Source organism: Melospiza georgiana, chromosome 7 (genome assembly GCF_028018845.1).
Source record: "Melospiza georgiana isolate bMelGeo1 chromosome 7, bMelGeo1.pri, whole genome shotgun sequence".
Taxonomy (NCBI): domain Eukaryota; kingdom Metazoa; phylum Chordata; class Aves; order Passeriformes; family Passerellidae; genus Melospiza; species Melospiza georgiana.
In genome coordinates, this window is record NC_080436.1 from 20868340 (window position 1) to 20887974 (window position 19635).

The window sequence follows — 19635 nt, forward strand, 5'->3', positions numbered from 1 at the left end:
ATCATTCAATATAAAATACAAAACTTCCCACAGATTCAAAACACTTAAGATTTAACTTTCTCCACATCACATCAGGTACTGGAGATGTGTCAACCTACTAGCTCCAGTTTTGAAAGCCAGACCTGAATCCCATTAGGACCATCAAACATGGCTCAGAAATTTCAATGATCCTTATTCAGACTAAATCCTCTAAAGCCTGAACTACCAGAAAAGATAAAAATTAATTCCTTTGAGGGAGGACAGACAGGATATTTTTGAACTAACCTCCAGTCTGAGAAGTAATGGACAGCAGAACAGAATCAAGCAACTATATAAAGGCAGTTGCTTCCTACAAATTTATGTTTCTTTCACTAGTAGAAGTGTTTTTGGAGTCCTCACAAAGTCTTGGCTGGTTCCCCAGCTGGGAGGTTTCTTCCTGTAAAAGCAAAAGCCTGAAAACTTGGGGGTTTGATGAAGAATGTGTTAGAGGCACTTTAGAAGCTCAAACAGAATGTGTCTGTTTGCTTTCAGCAGCAGGATCCACTTTTAGCAAAGGGTAAAGTGCCAGTACACAGGAAACACCAGAGAGCCCACAGAACCAACCTTGTCACCTGTTCATGGCATTAAACCTGCACAGGCCCTACCCTGTACAACAGGATCCATGGAGAACAGCCCCAGGAGAATCAAGTTAGGAGAAGTGAGAGATGGCTTAGATTTATATATTAACTTGCTATTCAAGTATCTATTAAGTCTTAATCAAAACAAAAGGGTAAAAGAAAATTCATACAATTGAAGTAACACTGTATCTGAGAATCTACATTTTTTTATTTCATCAAGAAGTGCCCCAAAACCTAAAGTACAACATTTTTAAATCTACAACACAAAAATAGAAAATATTCAAAATGCACAGGAACACAAGTCACCTTTAATGTGATTAAAACGTCACATGAGATTTTTGCAGTTAAGTGGCAATTAAGGATGTGTTTTACAACACTGTATAGATATCTGCAAGTCTCCTGTACAAGTAGGATCCTCATGCTTGTGCAAGTCGTTCTAGGACTCTTCGGTAATCTGAAACAAGCTGTTGGAAGCTCTCTTCTAACTGCTCACGTTGCAAGTTTAGGTCTATTTGGTTCAACTGATTAGTCATCTCCTCTGGTCTTAGACACCTTCTCATCTTGGCAAGTTCTCTCTGTTTTTTCTAAGCAATCAAACAAACAGTAGTTTGAACACAGCCAGTAATTATCAAGAATATGGTATCTCATTATGGTGTTTCATCAAAGTTTATTCTATTTCAGTATCTAGTTCTTTAAGATGTCCCTAATCCCAAGAGAAGCAGTAACCATGTTTGATTAGTACTACCTTTGTTCTGTTAAAGGCTCATAGTTTCTGTATTGCCAATGAACTAGCGAAGGGAGAAATGGTTTCAGATTTTGTTCCTAAACCAAACAGATGAGGTCTAACAGTACACCTACTACTGAAGATGGATGGCACAGAAAACTTGACTGTAGAAATCTGACCAGGATATTTAATCCTACATTAATTAAACTGGTGTCTCATTACGTGACTATTCAGCCAAAAAATTTCCCTATAACTGACTATCAGAAATTAATTTTAAGCCTCCACTACACAGAAAAAGTTTCATAAACTCTTACAAATTATTCAAGTTACCAGGGACTAGCAGTAACAGCAGTAACAGCAGTAAGATTATTTATAAGCATAAACATATTTGTACAGGAAGATAAGTTGTCCTTGCTCTGTCACATGTGATTTTTACCAGTTTCTTAAAAACACCTCAAAATATTTTTATATTTTCTTTACCCAGATATACTTTTATATAGATGATACCTATTTCTGAACTATTCAGTTCTTCATTCTTCAGTCTTCTCTAGCCTTGTAAAAGCAGAATATCATTCAACACCTCATTAAAAAAAGTATTATGTATGCCTGATGTCTTACCAATAAATCTTTGCAAAACCTATGGAATCAATGTATTAAAACAACAAAATTTCACCAAGTTATTCTATTTCTAATACTCTCAAAATCAAAGTCCTTTTGTACTCTAATTTTAAGCTTATCCCTCAAAGGAGTATTTGTTTTCATTCTGTGATTGATGCTGAGAGTCAGGAGGGAGGAGTGGAGACTACAGGGAACTGTAAATGAGTAAGACCAGAAAAATGTTTACTGTATCCCAAAGATTGCCCAGATAGGCAAAGTTCAGTTCAGAAAAGGAGGTTCTGTACTTAAGTACTGATGAGGAATTCAAGCACATTTCTGGTCAATAATCAAGAAACTTTTCCTTGTTGAAAGGATGTGAAAAGCAGCATAGATGTTTAAATTTTTGATTCACATTAGCTCTGTGTAGTCAAAAGGAGTAAGATACTCAAAATATATGATGAGCTGCCCAAATGAAAATTTGTATGAGTGAAATGAAAATAGTGTATTAGCACGTTCTGGCCTAGCTTCTCTTAGCAGAGCAACTAAAACTTTATTCTAGAATTAATTCAAAGTCTGCCTAATTAACAGGAGTGTCTGTTTAGATTATTTAGATTTAGATTAAACATTAGCTCTGAAAAAAAGGGTGCAAGCTTTTAAATGCCCACTACATCTGATATTGCACCATTAGGCCATCTTTAAGTTCCATATTCCTGCTAAAAAGCAAACTCTCTTTGAATGTTTCAGATAACCAGTTGTTTCAATATCCATTTCCCCCCTCCAAATATACTACAAGCATATCCAGGTACACAAGATTTTGAAAGCTGCCATTGGTACCATTTCACCTGGGCAGCTTCAAGAGGATTCTTTGGGATAAAGTTGTTGGGCTGGCAGAAAAGCATATTCAAATAGCAAACAAAGTATCACAATTAACAACCCAGTGCAGCAGTGGTATTTACTTCCAAGAGGGATGACATGAAGAATAAAGACATGATCAAGGAGATATGTCTACCAGCACAATCAACTAATAAAATGCAGTTTGTCAGAAATTGAGAAGTCAGTGAAACTGACATTTTACAGTGAAGCTGCTTATCCTTTAAACTACATTGGAGTGATGCCCTGTTATTGAATATACCAAATATTTTCTTTCCTGTATTAGTGCTACTTATACAGAGAGCAACAGACCCTGCTGCATCAGTCATCCCAAGGCAGTCAGGCCACATGCACAAAGGTCTCAGTATGTTTAGCAACCACCTCCCTGCTAATGTAATGACTTCCAGGGGAATAGATGTATTACATGTTTTTCCCCTGAGCTTTCTGCATATAGTTTTTTTCACTGCTACTGTTAGCCAGGAAATAATTCTTAGATTAATACCATTTTTATTAAACTAAGGTAGTATCAACTTAGAATTATTCTACATCTGTACAGCACTGTTCAAATGAAGCTATCAAGCAGTTTATGTGATAAAATGACACCAGTATTAGTGTATGCAGTAATATTCCTGATTATACATTTATAAAGTTTGGTTCCCCCCCTCAAAACTACCCTCTCTATACTAAAAGTTAGTTTCATTAAATTTCTGAAACCTTTTTGGAAATGGAAGTGTGACTAAATTTATTGGAAATTGTTTAAAATGAATGTATGAGTAAGCTATTTACTAGGTAGAACTACTATAAACAAGATGACTATTTCAGAACATGAAATTTAAAATCTGGGAAAAAAGGAGTTGGTTGCTTTAAGGATTCTTTTGAATCCCCACTGAAATAACAAAAAACTAAAAATGCAATGTTCTAAAGTAGCAATATTGCATATTTAGTGATACAAATCCATTCATTATCCATGCACTTATTGTGTGCAAAGACTGAAGTGGAAACACCTGCTAGAAGCACTAGAATTGAAGCTGCTTATGAAATTTTGGATTTTGCCTACAGGACCTCCGTAATGAGTGAGTGAATTGAAACCATGTAATAGTCATGAAAAACAGTTGCTGAAAAATCACCTATTTGTAGTGAACACTGAATGAAATTTAGCAAATGAGACAAGACACTGGTGAAAGACAGTGTGTTTTGATTAAGGTTCTGGCATTCAGCATGACATGAAGCTATCACTAGATCAGATAAACTTTTAATAATTCAATCCCGGCCTCTCATTTCTACTAACAGCCCCTGTAAGCCCAATGTGACTACAAGCAAAGTTTTGCTATTTGGTATAACAGGGTAAATGCTACTTTAGAAAGGTTTTCAAGCTAATCAAGGTAGTCCTTGTGCTCTGTGTACCTTTATATGCAGGATTTTGGTTTGCTTGGCAAGTACTTAATTGCCAACAGTAGCTAACATGCTAGTTACAGCAATAAACCTAGATTTATTTGTGGCCTTTTTGACTCTTGATTTAAACACTGATGCCTTTCACAACTAAGATATAATTTTTAAAATCCATATCTCAAAGGTTCAGTTTATGCAACACAGACCAACCACACTGAAAATCCAGGATGCATAAATAATAGGAATTAAGAAAATTACTTGGTACTATGTTTAGTACTTGCTTGAATTTTACTGCTGGTATTTTATTTTCCATCTGCATGGAGCTAGTCCTATGTTGACGTGACAATTACTTCTAGCAAGCTGTTTTCTTGAGATGGAGCAAACAATTAGAACAGGAATCTAAACTATACCTAGTCTGCAGTGTAAACTTCACCTCTCTTCAAATTTCTGGCTTGTCTATTTAAGGTATGTTTTTAACCTCTTCAAGAAATTGACCATTTCCCCCCATTAAACCTACCTGGGCATAATGCCACTTGGAGCTAGAAAGCATAGGCTTAACAGTAACCTCCTGCTGGAACTGGGCAGGAAACATCAGGAACCAAACACAGGATCTTCAGTGCTGCTACGTACAAATGTCCTCTGCATCTGTGTATGTGTCAGCTGAACACTGCATAACTAATAGTAGTTGATTGGCAACATAATTGACATCAACTACATTTATGGAAATTAAAGTAAAATCAAGTATAATTAGCCTTGAAATAAATATTAAATGATATTAAAGTCATATACACCTTATAGGGCCCAATCAGTCTTCTTTTAACATCCAAGCGATAGCTTCTGGACTGTTCTGCATCACCCATGTTTGTTGCACGCAACCGGAGAATTTCATAAACTCGTCTTGTGTGTTGCTAATGAACAGAAAGGAGAATAAAAAACACATCTGAATAAAGAGGTCACTCAACAGAACTCCAAGTACAGAAATACTAAAATATTAGAGTAATTCTTTATCTTCTTAGAAGACAGGGGCAAGGATAAATCCATCCTATCTAGTGAATTCAGTGAATAAACATTTTTCTTTTCACTTGAAAACAATTTTCTTCCATGCACCCAGTGTCTGATCTCTCAAGTGTTGCACCAGCCATAGAGGTGCTTCAAGGACTTGCTGTAAGTGAAGAGCAGAAAGCCCAGAAGCCAGAGTCCAAACACACTTCTTTCTAAGAACAAGGACTGGAACTAGAACGATGTGAAGCAATACCAAGCAGTATCCACTTTGCTGATTTTAACAATCCACAGATATCTACTGCCCTTCTAAAGGCCCCCTGAAACTTATAAATATGAAATTTAAACAACAATATTTAAACTTTTCTGTTTACTGGGGAAGAAAATTAATTAGTAAATGGAAAAACAATGCTTTTGCTATCAGGATCAGAAAGTATGACAACTGGGGAGAAAATTATGTTGCTACTATATTAATCTTAACTTGCATTTAAGAATAAGTATTTGTTTCTGAACAACCCAGCAAAAATAAAGTGGTTTGTTTGCTACACTACCACATGTTTATATACTGTTAAAAAACCAAATGAAATTTATTTATTCCTTCAGATTTAAAATACAGAAGGCTGCAAATGTAGTTTCCTTCTATAAGCTATACCATTTTTATGAACACACCTGAATACGGCTTCACACTGCCCATCCCTCAAGGTTTAAAGTCTTCAGTACACCACACTCAAATACATTTTTAATTTAGCAACTTTGCTATTTCACTACCGTACTCAAAAATGAGTTTAATACCTCAAGATTATCATCAAATTTAATTGTTCAATTTAACTCTTTAGTTCTCCAAGTGTCTAGAGTTGCATTAGTAAGTTGTTTGCCACTTTAGCATTCCGCATTCCCAAAGTGACTCTTAGTTGCATTCTCTTGAAAGAAATTAAAGCCATGTCAAATTCTATTATAATAGAATTTGTAGGTAAAGAAGGCATTTATCTAAAACCACGAGCCATGTATCTCTTGATACATCCTTAACAAGTGTCAAAATAAGCAAGATTGTAAATTCCGTGTCTCTCTCTAAGTTTAAATGGTATTGTACATGTTTGATAAGAATATGTCCAACTACAACTGTACTGATTTAATACCTTATTTATTTTCAACTTTTGTTGAGCTTCCGTCACCATTTCTTGACTGAAACCTTGCATTAACTTTACGGGGGAAAAGCAAACCAGATCTTGACAGAGCTTTACAAGAACAAAGTCTCTAAGCTTCACATAATTCTCAGAAGGATCTTCAGCTAGAAAGAATAAAAAAAGCTTATCAGCATTATGTTTCCTCATCTCTGGTATGTAATTACAAAGAACTATGGAAAACAAAAGCAGATGCAGTATCCAAGAGTATATAAACAACTGTGCTTAATTGTTATCAAGGTTTTGATGTTTGCCAGTAGACATCAAACAGGTCACATTATGGGTAACTTCTAATATTTTGTGTATGCAGTGCTGTACATATTGTACGTATGTATTGTGCAATTGACTTATTGAAACCCATTTAACTCCTTGGCAAAAGACTAGCCTATAAATCTTTTTTCTTCTATCTTTTACCTATTCTATATTTGACAGTGGTAGAACCACTAAAAGTCAAACAAAAGGGAAAATATGGGAAAAGATTATATCCTATTGTATACAAGTAGAAATATCCTAATACAAAAAGAAAATATCCTATTGTATACAAGTAAATTAGTTGAAGATACGTATTGAGCAGGAGTTAGTCTCTGTTAGCAGGAAAGGCAGGAAAAAGTACAAGAAGCCAAAGAAGATTATCCAAAATTACAAGGCTGGAAGGACCTAAGCAAAAGCTGATCATGATTTCAAGTTACTTCAATTTTACTTAAAAAGAGAGCATAGCTATCAAAACTGTTGCTATAGAAAAAACCACTGAAATGGAGAAGTAGCCACAGTTAAGATCAACATGAGCACATATGCAACTATTTAATGCAAAACAAAAATATGTACAACATTTTGAATATATTTTTTCCTTGCTTCAGACAAGCTCACTACAAACAAGTAGCAGGGTCATGCTTCCCCTTCAACACTCATTTTTCTGGGAGCTAACATTGTGGAGTTTATTGCTAACATCCCAGCTTACATCCCATATGCATTTTCCTTTAGTTTTAACACTGTAAAAAGTTAAAACTTGCAGTTTTAGGATGATCAAAAGCAAAACAAAGCTATCAAGGACTGGGATAGAAGCTTTTGCCACATAGTGTATATGGCACAGCACAGCTAATAATTTATTTTTCTGGGTTGGGTTAAAATGTATTGTGTATGAGTGGCCTAATCTTGTATGGCAAGCCTTATAGCACTTATTCTGCAAAAGAGATTGTAGAAGTGCACTAAAGTAAACTGATTCATTCTTTTGCACTCAGAGTTGTTAAAAGAAAAATGAGGCAGTTTCTGTCCAGTAAGCACTAACAGCATACATTCTGCTTGTGTCAGGATGACAAGGTATAAGGAGATATTTGCTGCAAATATGAAACTCAAAAGTAGTTTTAATTAGTAAATCATTAGCTTTTTCAAAGAAATTAATTAGATCTTCATTTCCTCTTTACAGAAAAGTTAAAGGCTTAATTTCACAATTTTAAGTGATATGTAACTAAATATCTTGGCCATATTAACATAGTCCAAGTCTAATGTCCCCCTCAAAAAGGACAATAAATACTTCTCTAAGAGTCTTAACTTGCATAATTTGAGTGCCACATAGAATACTGCAAGCCTTCTCCTGCCTCATTCCACAAAAAAAATGGACCAATGTTTTAGTCCACTTTCACTGTTTTCTACAACCCTGCACTTAAGGCACTGAGCCATGAACATGCCATAGGATTTATGCAGTAGCAAATTAAGACTTTGCTCATCCTCAATTATAAAAGCTACACACAGGTTTGTACTATAAAAAGGAAAAATGAATTATGCATATGAGTTCATGTTGCATGAACTAAGTTACACTGTCTTAGGTTCCCACAAACTGGATTGAAATTGAGGTGGATTATTTTGTTACGATGATCTGGCAACAACGCATTATGAAAGCAAGTGGTCTATTGGGTTTTAATGAGAACGGAGAGTTACTTATAACCAAGATGAGACTACATTAGAATTGAATGGTAAACATCTTTTGAACTGCATTTCTTCCAATACTAGACTTGAAATCACAGGACTGATGTCATGTCTGTGGCAATTTTCAATGTTAGTTTTGTTATGCACATGGACTCATTTCCACAAACTTCTGTTTTCAGGTATTTGTTTTCAGGTATTAAATAGATTGTATCCATCTAATATCATGGATACCTTCAGCCAGCAGTGTGTGCTCCTAGACCACAAGTTCTCTATAAACTCTTACTGTCTGTGAAATTTCAGGAGGCACACTAATATTAAATATGCTATTTTAGTTAGGTGTGTTGTGTCTCCCCTCAAATTTGAGTTTTGGCTAAGAGGGTTAAGTTGAACAAGGAATTTGACCAAGCTTGATCTCTTGGCAAACTCAGCTGTGTATCTCACAATAAAACAGTTAATTAGCTGGTAATCCGTTCACACTAGGGATTGAATTTTCCTGGTGTGCTGTTCTCTGAGTTAAGAAGCTACACCATATACACTTCTGTAGAGCACTTCTGAACTGAGCAGAAGCTAAATCTTCAAAAGGCTTGAAATTCACACAGATGAACATAGAAGTTAGCTTGTGGGCTAACAACCTGTAAAGTTCCTTATTAAAAATGTAACACAAACCTGTTATATCAAGTACTGTAGGAGAAGACATATAGTATCTGTGAACTGTTTCAAGCAGCTGAGCACCATGGCCTTCTCCTTGGAATGGCGGCAAGATCAGCATCTGGCTGCAGACAAAGGAATGCATTTCCAGTTCAAATGCAAGCATTTGAAAACATAATGCAAAGTCTTAAAAACAAAATGGTATTTCATTTTAGATTAAGGTATGTGCAATCTTCATGTTAAACGTGATTTTTAAGAGAATCTCAAAACTGTTAAATATTCAGAACTTGTTTGAGATTCCCTCCGCTCCAAGAGGGGAACAATGAAAAAAATCAGTGCATAGACAGCTAATAATGGGGATTTTTTTAAACAAATCAACACTATTATAAACAAGTATTGGGAACTTCAGCAGTTCCCTCTTCTGAAATAAAAGGCAAGGCACGAGTTACACCGCCAATTACCTTACACGTGGCCGGGTTTTGTCTGGGTACACATAGTAATTATAGACTGTCATGTAGCCTACAGTCGCAAAGAGCGTAGCTCCATCCTTATTATACTTCTCAAATCTGCAGATAAAACAGAAAGCCAAGCAGGTCAATTACAGTTGCGCTCCCATGCAGTGTCCATTTTCTTTTCCATTCTCCAACTGAATTTTCAGTGTCAGCAAGCTACTCTGTGAGGGCCCAATGGGTACACCTGCTATGTTCTGAATGTACAATTCACTTAATTGGTGTGCAGCAACTTGGATAAATCAGACCTCTTTACAGCACTTCAGTGCACTTGCCTATTATAAAGATGAATAGGTGGCAAGTAAAAGAAAACACAGGCAAAGCTCATTTTACTGTTTAAGCCTACATTCAGGGCTCTAACGGACAACAGCATTTAATTCAGCTCTATTCTCAAGCTTTCCCAAAGCATAATGGAGGAAAACTCAAGCCTCATAAACAATGTTTTTTCTTTCCTGGGAAAAATATCATTATACTGCTCCAATAATTGGCCAGCCACAATTAAAATGCAGGCTTTGTGGAGGTAATAAGGTCCACTGTTGCTTTAGAACTGTACTTACACTAGAAAGTAGTTCCATCTTTCATCATCTACATCAATAAAGCTAGCAGTTTCAATAAACCACATCAAGAACGTCTGAAGCCTTTCATGATATTCTCGAAAGCCTGGACATGTCATGTCAGCCTAGGGAAAAAGCCAGGAGAAGTCAGGTGAAACCTATCACAGATGCAAGAGGAAAATCTATGCAAAACCTAATTAAATTCTCTAATATGAAAAAGCATGTTAATGATTAACAAACAGATAAAATTATAGTATTTATACACTCCAGTCACTACAGAAGGTGCCTCTTTGCAAAATAAAATTGAATTTCGTTGCTCAAAAGCAGAAGTTTAACTTAATTTTTCATACCTTGTATATCTGATACGTTATATCTTCACCAGCTTCCTCATTATGGATAGAATATGTGTGTAACAGCATTCCAAAGGGCTTGAAGTTGACCTCCTTCTCCAGCAGAGACACAAAATCATCTGTGTTTGTGCAAAAACCAGGTGGAATGATTTCTCTAATTTTACTTTCCACATCATCTGCCTGGAGATTACAAAAAGGGGAAGGCTCAGTGAAAAATTAGAAAAAGACAGCATTGATGTCACTGTTGTGTTTAAGAAATGAATATATGAGACACACTATATCTACCAGTAATTAAAAAAAACAAAAAGGAAAGAGAAAAAAGAAAATGCAAGCATCCTTGTTGTTCATTAGTGATCTTCCAACAAGTAAAGGAGCCACACTCATGAGATCAGAAATGTGACAATCCAGCCTTTTTAAGCATCAAAAAACTCTTGGCAACAGCCTAAGTTCATGAACATTTTTATGCTTAGAGATTTTTATATTTGTTCAAGCTTGACTGAGAGTGTTGGTAGCTATTCTGTAAGTGCAGCATGTTCAAAAGCCAAGACTTTCTAGACAGCCATTCCCCAAGACTATGCTATGCTACACAGCCTTGCAGAACTCAGGCTCACAAACAAGCAGCTTACAAGAGGTATTAGGTGATGCAGAACTAAGCAGAGAGAAAGGGACAAAGACCAAAAACGGTAGCTCCCAAATAGGGAAGTGACAGCAAGCACACTCTGGCATTCTTATGGCCCCCTGCTTGAAATGCCTGTCTATAGAATCAGCTGCAAAACAGTACAAACTCAGACAACCACATCCTACGTTCTAATAAAAGAAAGTTTTGAAAACAAAGTTTGACATAAAATAGTACAACTTATGAATACTGTCAGCAAATGTGACCTTAGTCTAACATACTGTGGAAGACAAAATATTCTGACACCAAAATTTAATTCAGAGATTACTCTTTTCAGATAGCCAAAGTTAGAGACTATCAGCTGAGCAGACTTCATAATCCTTTTCAGACCCCCAAAAGACCACTTGATTGAATACATTTACTACTTCTTTTTAACCATGAATATTTGATGAAGCTTCACAATAACGTATTACTGCTTCTCACCAGGCAATAAAACTTAATGAATTGGTCTCAACTTAACAAAACCATACTCCTCAATACAACCCCTAAAAGCCTGACATTACATTCAACAAAATGAGCTTACATTCAATTCAAACTTTGCTCTGGACAATGAACCCAGGTTTTTACTTAATGGAGTTTGCCGTGAGTTCAGCTGTAATGTTTGTATTGTATCTATTTCCACAAGGGCGGACACAAGAACACTTTGTGTTAACTTACTAAGCAGCTCTTTCACACCGTTTACATGCATGATGGGTATTAGTTCAAAACCAAGACTCTTGCTACTTAGCATTCAAAACAGGGAAATTAAGATGCTTAGAACAAAATATACTACAAAAGGCTAATACAACATGCTACTAATTCCTGTCCTTTCAACCATGGGCCCTTAAGCAGAAGCAATGCACCTGCAAATGAATAGCACTTTATCATTCAGTTACATTTTTAGTGTAGAGAAAGATAGACTTAGTTCAGTACAAACAAGTTTTATTCTTAATGGTTTGGTACTACCAACATTTATATTTATATTTGGAGAGAGAGCTATTAAGCAGTTAAAATACAACTCTACAGTACCTGGTGTAAGAACTCAGTAAAAATGTGTATAGCCTTTACATTCAATTTCATTCTCAAAACAAAGATAATTTGTTGGCGCCTTCACTATTCTTCATAAACCAGTATTAGCTAAAATATGTTTTCTTTACACTTGCTGATTTAAGGGGCATTACAAAAAACTAGTCACTTCTTCTGAATCAATGAATTACATTAAAAACATTTATATGGAACACAATTTAGAAAGGCCTTTTTAAAAATTGTGCAAATGCATTGTTTACACAGCTCTTATGTCTACATTAATGACAGAGCTGTAAGAAATCACAACTAAGAATCTGTATCAATTTGCATTTTATATAGCTGAATAGGCATGCAAAAATAATGTAGAATTAAAACAGTATTTCCAAGCAACAGTACAATAACTCATGGACAGTACAATAACTCATGGACAGTACAATAACTCATGGACAGCAACTAAAAAGGGTGGATATACAGTAGGAAGTACTATAGACATAATGTTTAATTACTTTTGCTTCCCCTTACACTTTTAAGTTTCTTCATTAGAGGAAGCCAAACTGTGACCTGCACAAGTGTAAGGCAGCACATCTATCAATCACTGGCTGCCACCACAGAAGTCTTGGTTTCAATACAGCAGAAAGAATTAAAATATGCCAGAGGCTTAGCAAATAAAGCACTGGATGATACTTCTTGATTCTATATGACTACAACATATTTTCACCTATTGCCTCCTAAAAATTCCCTCTCCTTGGAATGAGGTCTGACACAAGAAAACACAGTCTTCAATTACTTTTAGGGTTAACAGGATCTCTCCTTTTTACCAAGGAAATCCCAGAATCCCCAGTTTGAGCAGTGGCAGAAGTTTAAGCCATGCAATTTTCAGTTAATACGACATGAAGTACTGGAATCTCAATAGATCAACAACATAAAAATAATTTATTTCATTAAAACCTGTATTTTTAAATGGAAACATTCATTACTTAGTAGGTCCCTTTCAAACACTTCTCTCTGAGGAGCCCATAATCCAAGGAGCTACCAAAATGTGTTTACTGCCTTCCCTTGTGCATTTCTTTGATATTGGTGAAAAGTTTTCTTTGATATTGGTGAAAAGTTTTTTTTTTTTTTTTTTTTTTTTTTAATCAGAGCAAGACACTCGTATCTTAGAAACTGGAATGGATGCACACAAATTTCTCTTCAGAAAAACAATCCTTGTGACTACTACAATGTTTAACATAGGCAAAGCAACTTACAATGAAGCATGCAAAAACCTGCATTAAGCAGCCAAGAGTTGTTAAGCTTATGGTTCATGGAAGTGCTGCCTGTAATATATTACCTTCACAATCAGAATCATGTAAGGTGGTGACAGGAAACTTGGAATGGGCTTGCAACTACACTTGTTTTGTAGTAGGACTGTTTAAGTCAGTAATGTCTCTTTGTACATCACATTTGACTCTGGGTAATTTTAATTTAGAAATTATTATTGTACTAATAGGCAGCTATGACATTTGCATACCATGTAGATTTGAGGGAAGAAACGGAGTGACCAGCAGTATTATGTTACAAAAGCACCAAATATTGAAACTATACTTTTTAATTAACTTTTGTATAAAGCAAATGCAGACACTAGATGCAAAGTGAGATACGGAGTTTAGTGAAGCACTTTACCCCTATCCCATCATAAAATGCAGAAAAAAGGAAGATACTGGGACAGCTGCATATCTCAAAGCAGCAAGCAATTCAGAGGTCATTGCTATTAATATTTACACTAGAAGAAAACAGAATAACTGTTTCTCTTCAGTTATTTGAAAGAATTAATGCCATTCAAGGGATAAATTTTGTCTACTTTCACTAAATGAAGTGCCAGCTTCTGTTCATAACATGATCATACTTTGCTGAGGCTTCCCCAATAACATAATTTCTTTAAAGATGGATCTAAACCATGTTAAGGTGCATAAATATGACTGGACTTCTGCCTTTTGACATTTCCAGATTGTATCTCGAATGCTGAAAAAGATCTTGGAGAAAAAATAATAGTGGTATTGGGATGAATATTTGCCAGTCCCTAGCAGGGATAGCAGCAGCTGCTTTAGCAATAATGAAACCAAACTCAATATTACAGAATAAAACCATCTGCTGCTGAATGAGCTTGTATGGGTATTTGGGGGTACAAAATCCTCAGCTGTGAATAACTTTGTAGAGCACTAATACCAACTTGCTTAGAACCAGTTATGGTAAAGGCAGAACTGCTGTCCTTTCCTAAACACCATCTATTCACAGCACAGGATTATCTGTCATGTGTGCATCTTACTATAATTATCATCAAGGAAGAGAGATCAGCAAATAGTTAACTTAGAAACATAAATGTAAATATGCATTCAGATCAACGTTCTGCTGTAATGACAGCTTATGTTTTAACCTCTGCAAATGCGTTATCTTAGGGTGGATAAACTGATGGCAAATACAATGCAGAAGAAGATTGACTACAGCCATGTATTTTTTTCCTACATATGTTTAGATACAGCAATATAAGCAGCTTATTTGACTGGACAGTACTAATAACACTAAGAGAAGCACAGGGTAAGCAACCACATTCTTCCCCTTCAGTCAAGGCACGTAAATGCTCTGGAAAGCAAACACAAGTGCTGCCCAAAAAGATCTTTTTTGTCCCCATCAGAGTCCTTAAAGCAATTGGAGGAATAATTCAGTATAGGAAACAGGCCTTGAAAAAAAGCAACCATTTTGATCAATCAAAAACTGCAGTAAGCATAGGGCAAGACAGACCTTGTTTAGACCTCCAGAGAAGTAAACTGAGTTTGCCATTCGTACAGAAAACAGATGAAGTAAAAAGGTGCTACGGTGCAGATTCCTGTTCTATTTTGAAATTATATCACTGAAACAATGGATTTTAATATGTTTACTGTACAGCCAACAGCCTTTCCTTTTCTTCCTTATTTCCAAAATATCCTTAAGATTGAAGAGCATGAACTTTCACACCTAAGACATGTTGCTCTAGCCTCCAAAGTATTTCAGACATGTCCAGGAACTTAGCCTGTTGAACTGAGTATATTCTAACACACCTCCAAAACAAGTAACTGCAAATCTTTGAAATCATTTTAATGAAGTCATTCCAACGTATTTGTCCTTTTACAGTAGGCCTTTCCTTGAATTTATTTAAATAAACTCCAACAAATTTGAAAGTAGTAATTTAAATCTGAAGTCATACTTTATATGAGAACATATAGACAGTAGGAGAGGGAAAAAAAAAGCTATTCTAGAAGTATTTTATAAGCTCAGAAAATCTGCACAATAAAGAAGAAACAACCGAACAAAAACCCTGCAGGTAATCATATTACCACATTCCTTTAAGAAAGATGTAAAGCATACATGATACACATACGGAAGTTCATAATCACTCTACTGCCCTACTTGTTCTCCATGTTTAGAGACACAGTCAAGCACACTATCTCATGAAGTTCTTACAGAAACCTCCTTTTCCTTCTCACTGATTCTCTCCATCATTAGCCTCACCAATACTAGTCCTCCTCCTGGTCACAGTTAATATGAAAATACAGACTTGCCAAGTTGAGGTTTATTGTGTGGAACTGGCTTTGGCATCAGAACCTCACATCCGACTGTTCTGTTTGACACCATTTTGATTGTACTGTTGTCAGGGAATGGGAAATGAAGCTCAAAGCTTTTTATTAGCTTAACAAACGGAAGCTTTGTTTCCTTCCTTTTAATTTAACCCGTGTCTAGGTGGGAAATTACACCTAAACCTAGAACCAAAGCAAACCTTCTCAATGTTATGTTAAAGACAGAAGCAGAGCTGCACTTACCTCCACACAGTCAAACTTCTCATTTACTCTTGATGTGTATTCAATGCGGAAGAGCGTGGACAGGTTTCCAGCAATGTAATACAGGAGGATCTTGAGGCCCTTGTAGCCAAAAGCAACTTCACTGAGAAAGGAGAAAATAACAACCAGGAACTCGGTACAAAACACAATATTCACACCACAGAGGCTTCATTTCACCTGACACTCACATAAACTTTCCTGGCAAGGTAAAGTAACCTTCCTAATTGGAAAAGGGAATCAAACTGGATGTGTGCTATAGGACAAGAGATAATGCCTTACACTGCTTCTATTATTTCCCTCCTCTAGTGGAAATATTCTGAGTCAGTAAAGCAGTGCCTGTGTCCTCACTGTGACAGCTCAGGAGAGAATACATGAAACAGCTCACACTGTGTTTATGCTTTTTCAACAGCTTTAACTCATTAACAGTTATTTACATTAATTGATTGCTAACATTTATTAAAAATTACTTTGCAGTGCAGTATGATGTTTTGGGAGTAAACTACTTTAATCTATAATGTACAAAGCACAGATAAGCAGGTGTAGCAATTTGTGGAGTTTTTAGTTGACAGTTTCTTTTTAGTTATCCAATGTAACCAGAAATTAGTATATGCAAAAAGAAGTATAGAATACAAAAACTTTTTTTACAGTTTGAAGATACGAGCTGCCTGAACACAAACTCTATACTCTTATGAAGAATAGAGAATTTATTTTCTGAAAAAAAGTAACGTTCACAAAGAAACAGGCCATTTTTTTTAAATTAAAGCATAGCTAAAATGTTTTTGTACTGGGATTTTTCTTTTATGGTAGTACATTCATAATTTAAAATGTGAAATGTATGTGTCAGAAGAAGAATTTGCTTGTTAGCTAAACTAACAGATCAGAAAGTTTTCTGATTACTAAAATTATAATTATTGTCAATGATAGCTGCAGTAGACACCTATAAGTGTAACTACTTTATTACATTTAATACAGGTAGATCATTCTAACTGGAGTACTTAGTACTTTCCTTTTAAAAGGAAATTGAAATTAAGAAACACAACTACTTAAAGAAGTCCACAGAAACATGCAGGGATTCCCCGTAGGTTTGTTTGGGTTTTTTGGTTTAATTGTTTTGGTTTTGGTTGTGTTTTTTTTTTTTTTATCTATGACCAGACTGTTGAATGAAAATACTCTACTGAAAATAATGAATGACACTTCAGCACTAATTAATTCAGCATACTCAAAATAAAAGAAACAATACTTTTCTACCTACACTTCAGGAAATAGCTTGATGCCAGCATTCTTCTGGAGAATCCAGCTGCTCATGGCCTGAACAGGTGTACTCCTCCCTGTCTGGATGGCCATGCCCAGGGAGTGGTGGGGAATGGAGTGAAATGCACCAGACAGGTGCTCTCCTGTGGCGCTCCCAGGGCTCATCCTGGGGACAGTCCCATTTCATGCCTTTATCAGTGATCTGAATGCTCCCCAAGTCAGACTGCAGTCAACACCAGGCTGGGCAAGAGTGCTGATCTGCTGGACTTGGGGCACAACAAGTGACAGACCTGGGGCAGAGCAGCTGGAGAAGGAGCTGGGGGTGCTGGCTGACAATGGACTGGACATGAGTGAGTCAGCACGTGCCCAGGTGGCCACAAAGGCCAGTGGCACCCTGGCCTCTATCAGCAAAGGCAGCAGCAGCAGCAGCAGCACCAGGCCAGCACTTCTTATCTTGCACTCAGTATTAGCAAAACATTTTTGGCTTTTAATGATTTGGAAACAAATTTGCCCTTTGGGACCTATTAGTTTAAATCTGGAACTTTAACTTACTCATCTCCAAACACTTGATGGCTGTACTCTGGATTAAACGTTGTGTTCTCATCCTCCAAATCCTCAGGAAAGCGAACTGAGAAAATAAAAAGAACAGAGCATGACCAAGTCACCACCTTTCCTTTGTTTATCCACAGAAGCCCTGCTAGCTGTTCATGCACCATTCCACTAGAGTCAGATAACTAATTAAGAAACTATGTGAGAGTGGCATACAAACGAAATCAGGACATCCTGTACAATTTAGGTGCAAGTTACTTGATCTGTGAGTATCAAATCAGTAATCAGACTAGAACTAAGAAATTGACACAGATGAATACATGTATATATTTCATAGGAAGATACTGGAATACTTCAGTATCACTTGTACAATATTAAAAAGTGGCATTACCTAGCTTCAGCTGAATTGCCTCATTTGTATTACACTTGTATTCAGCCAGCTTCTTCTCTGTAGCAGTAAGTCCTGAAAAAAAAAAGTTAAAGAGGATAAAGAGATCTATTTCATACATTCGTTCTGGAACTAGAAAACATACAGGTATCTCTTTTTAGTTCCTGAGAATTAAAGTCATTACTATAAAAACATTAAGTATTCTAAGCTACTACAAATTTTCACACATGTTATTATAACATGCTATACTGAATAAGAATTCAGTATAACATATTATAAGTAATGCGTGTCAGGACACTTAATATGTTTGCATTAAGTCATTTTCATAAACTGCTGTTAATGAACTACAGTGGCATGTACACCACTAGTAATTATTTAGCCAGCACTACTATTCCAGAAGGGATGAGGAAAATGCAAATAAACTGTATTTCATCTGATTTCCAAAGGCTAATCTAGGCCAGAAGACACGTTTCACCTCAGCTATGTTGCAAATGCTTCACAAACATAGCCCCCCTTCATTTCAGAAGTACCATAAGAAAGTTCTACATCTTACTTCCGGCAGAAAACTTTTAAGTACGAACACTTTCGGGTTTTTAACTCGCTGCCCACGGCCTGCAAACTCGTGGCCACAGACACGCACAGGTTTAATTCTACAGACCATGGGGCCATAAGCCGGAGACGCGCAGGAGCGGGGCCATGGGAGCCGGGCGGCAGCGGCAGCCGGGCTTCCCTCCCTCACAGCTACTCCCCGTCTTCCCCCGCATCCGCCGGCCCCGAGCTCAGGCACCCCTGCCCCGCGCCCCGGTCACGGCGCTGCCGCCGGCCCCACTGCCCTCCCGGCGAGGCTGCCGCAGCCCCGAGCGCCGGGCCGGGACTCACCCGCCATGGCCGAGCCCCGCGCGCAGCGAATCAACCCGCGCGCCCGCCCGGCGGAAATGAGCGTGCGCGCACACGCGCTTCCGCTTCCGCCCGCCCAAACCCGGCGGGGAGCCAATGGCTGCCCCGTGCGGCGCGCGCAGCCCGGGCGCATGCTCAGCTCTGCCTCGAGCCTGGCGCTGGCTGGCGTGGCCGCCCCGCCCCGCCCCGTCCCCCCTAGACCGCGGGCCGGCCGGCGCGCGTGCGCAGTGCTGCTCGCGTCTCTCTCACGTGCGGCGGCTCGGCGTCGCTGCCCCGGTGCCGGCGGCCGTGCCCGCATGGAGCACTCCCCGGGCGGGACAGCCGCCTGCGAGGGGCCGCCCCCGCTCCTTCCTCACGCACACACCTCGCTGCTCATTGCTGCAGTTCCGCTTTGGCCGAGCAAACAACCGGAGCTTTGTCATTAGCAAAACACTAAAACGCTCAATGCTGAACCGCTTGCTGCAGCTACGGCGGGAAGGAGCGTGGGGATTTCTGCCGTTTTCTTTCAAAGGCCTGGCTTTTGATGCACTTTGGTACTTGCTATGCTGGTTTGGCTTGGGGTAGAATTCTTTCCACAGTGGCTTGTGTGGGGGTAGTGAGTTGGTCTTTGAGGGTCCCTTCCAACTCAGCTTATTCTGTGGTTCTGTGATTTGTGCTGAGCACAGCATGGATAACAGA

At 37.7% G+C, this 19635-nt stretch overlaps 1 protein-coding gene across 2 annotated transcripts; it reads right to left on the reverse strand.

Moving 5' to 3' along the window:
* Nucleotides 1–774: 774 nt before the first annotated feature.
* HAT1 (histone acetyltransferase 1) lies at nt 775–18980 on the reverse strand. Of its 2 annotated transcripts, XM_058028327.1 has the most exons (11): nt 18940–18980; nt 18064–18135; nt 17676–17751; nt 15855–15975; nt 10341–10520; nt 9994–10115; nt 9389–9493; nt 8946–9052; nt 6312–6463; nt 4968–5084; nt 775–1180 (listed from the first exon to the last, which is right to left on the reverse strand). In XM_058028327.1, the coding sequence occupies exons 1-11, from the start codon at nt 18944–18946 to the stop codon at nt 1013–1015; spliced, it is 1227 nt and encodes a 408-aa protein (XP_057884310.1). In that variant the 5' UTR covers nt 18947–18980; the 3' UTR covers nt 775–1012. The 2 variants fall into 2 exon arrangements, with proteins under 2 accessions (XP_057884310.1, XP_057884312.1); XM_058028329.1 differs by lacking the exon at nt 18940–18980 and having other exon boundaries at nt 15855–15970.
* Nucleotides 18981–19635: the final 655 nt, after the last annotated feature.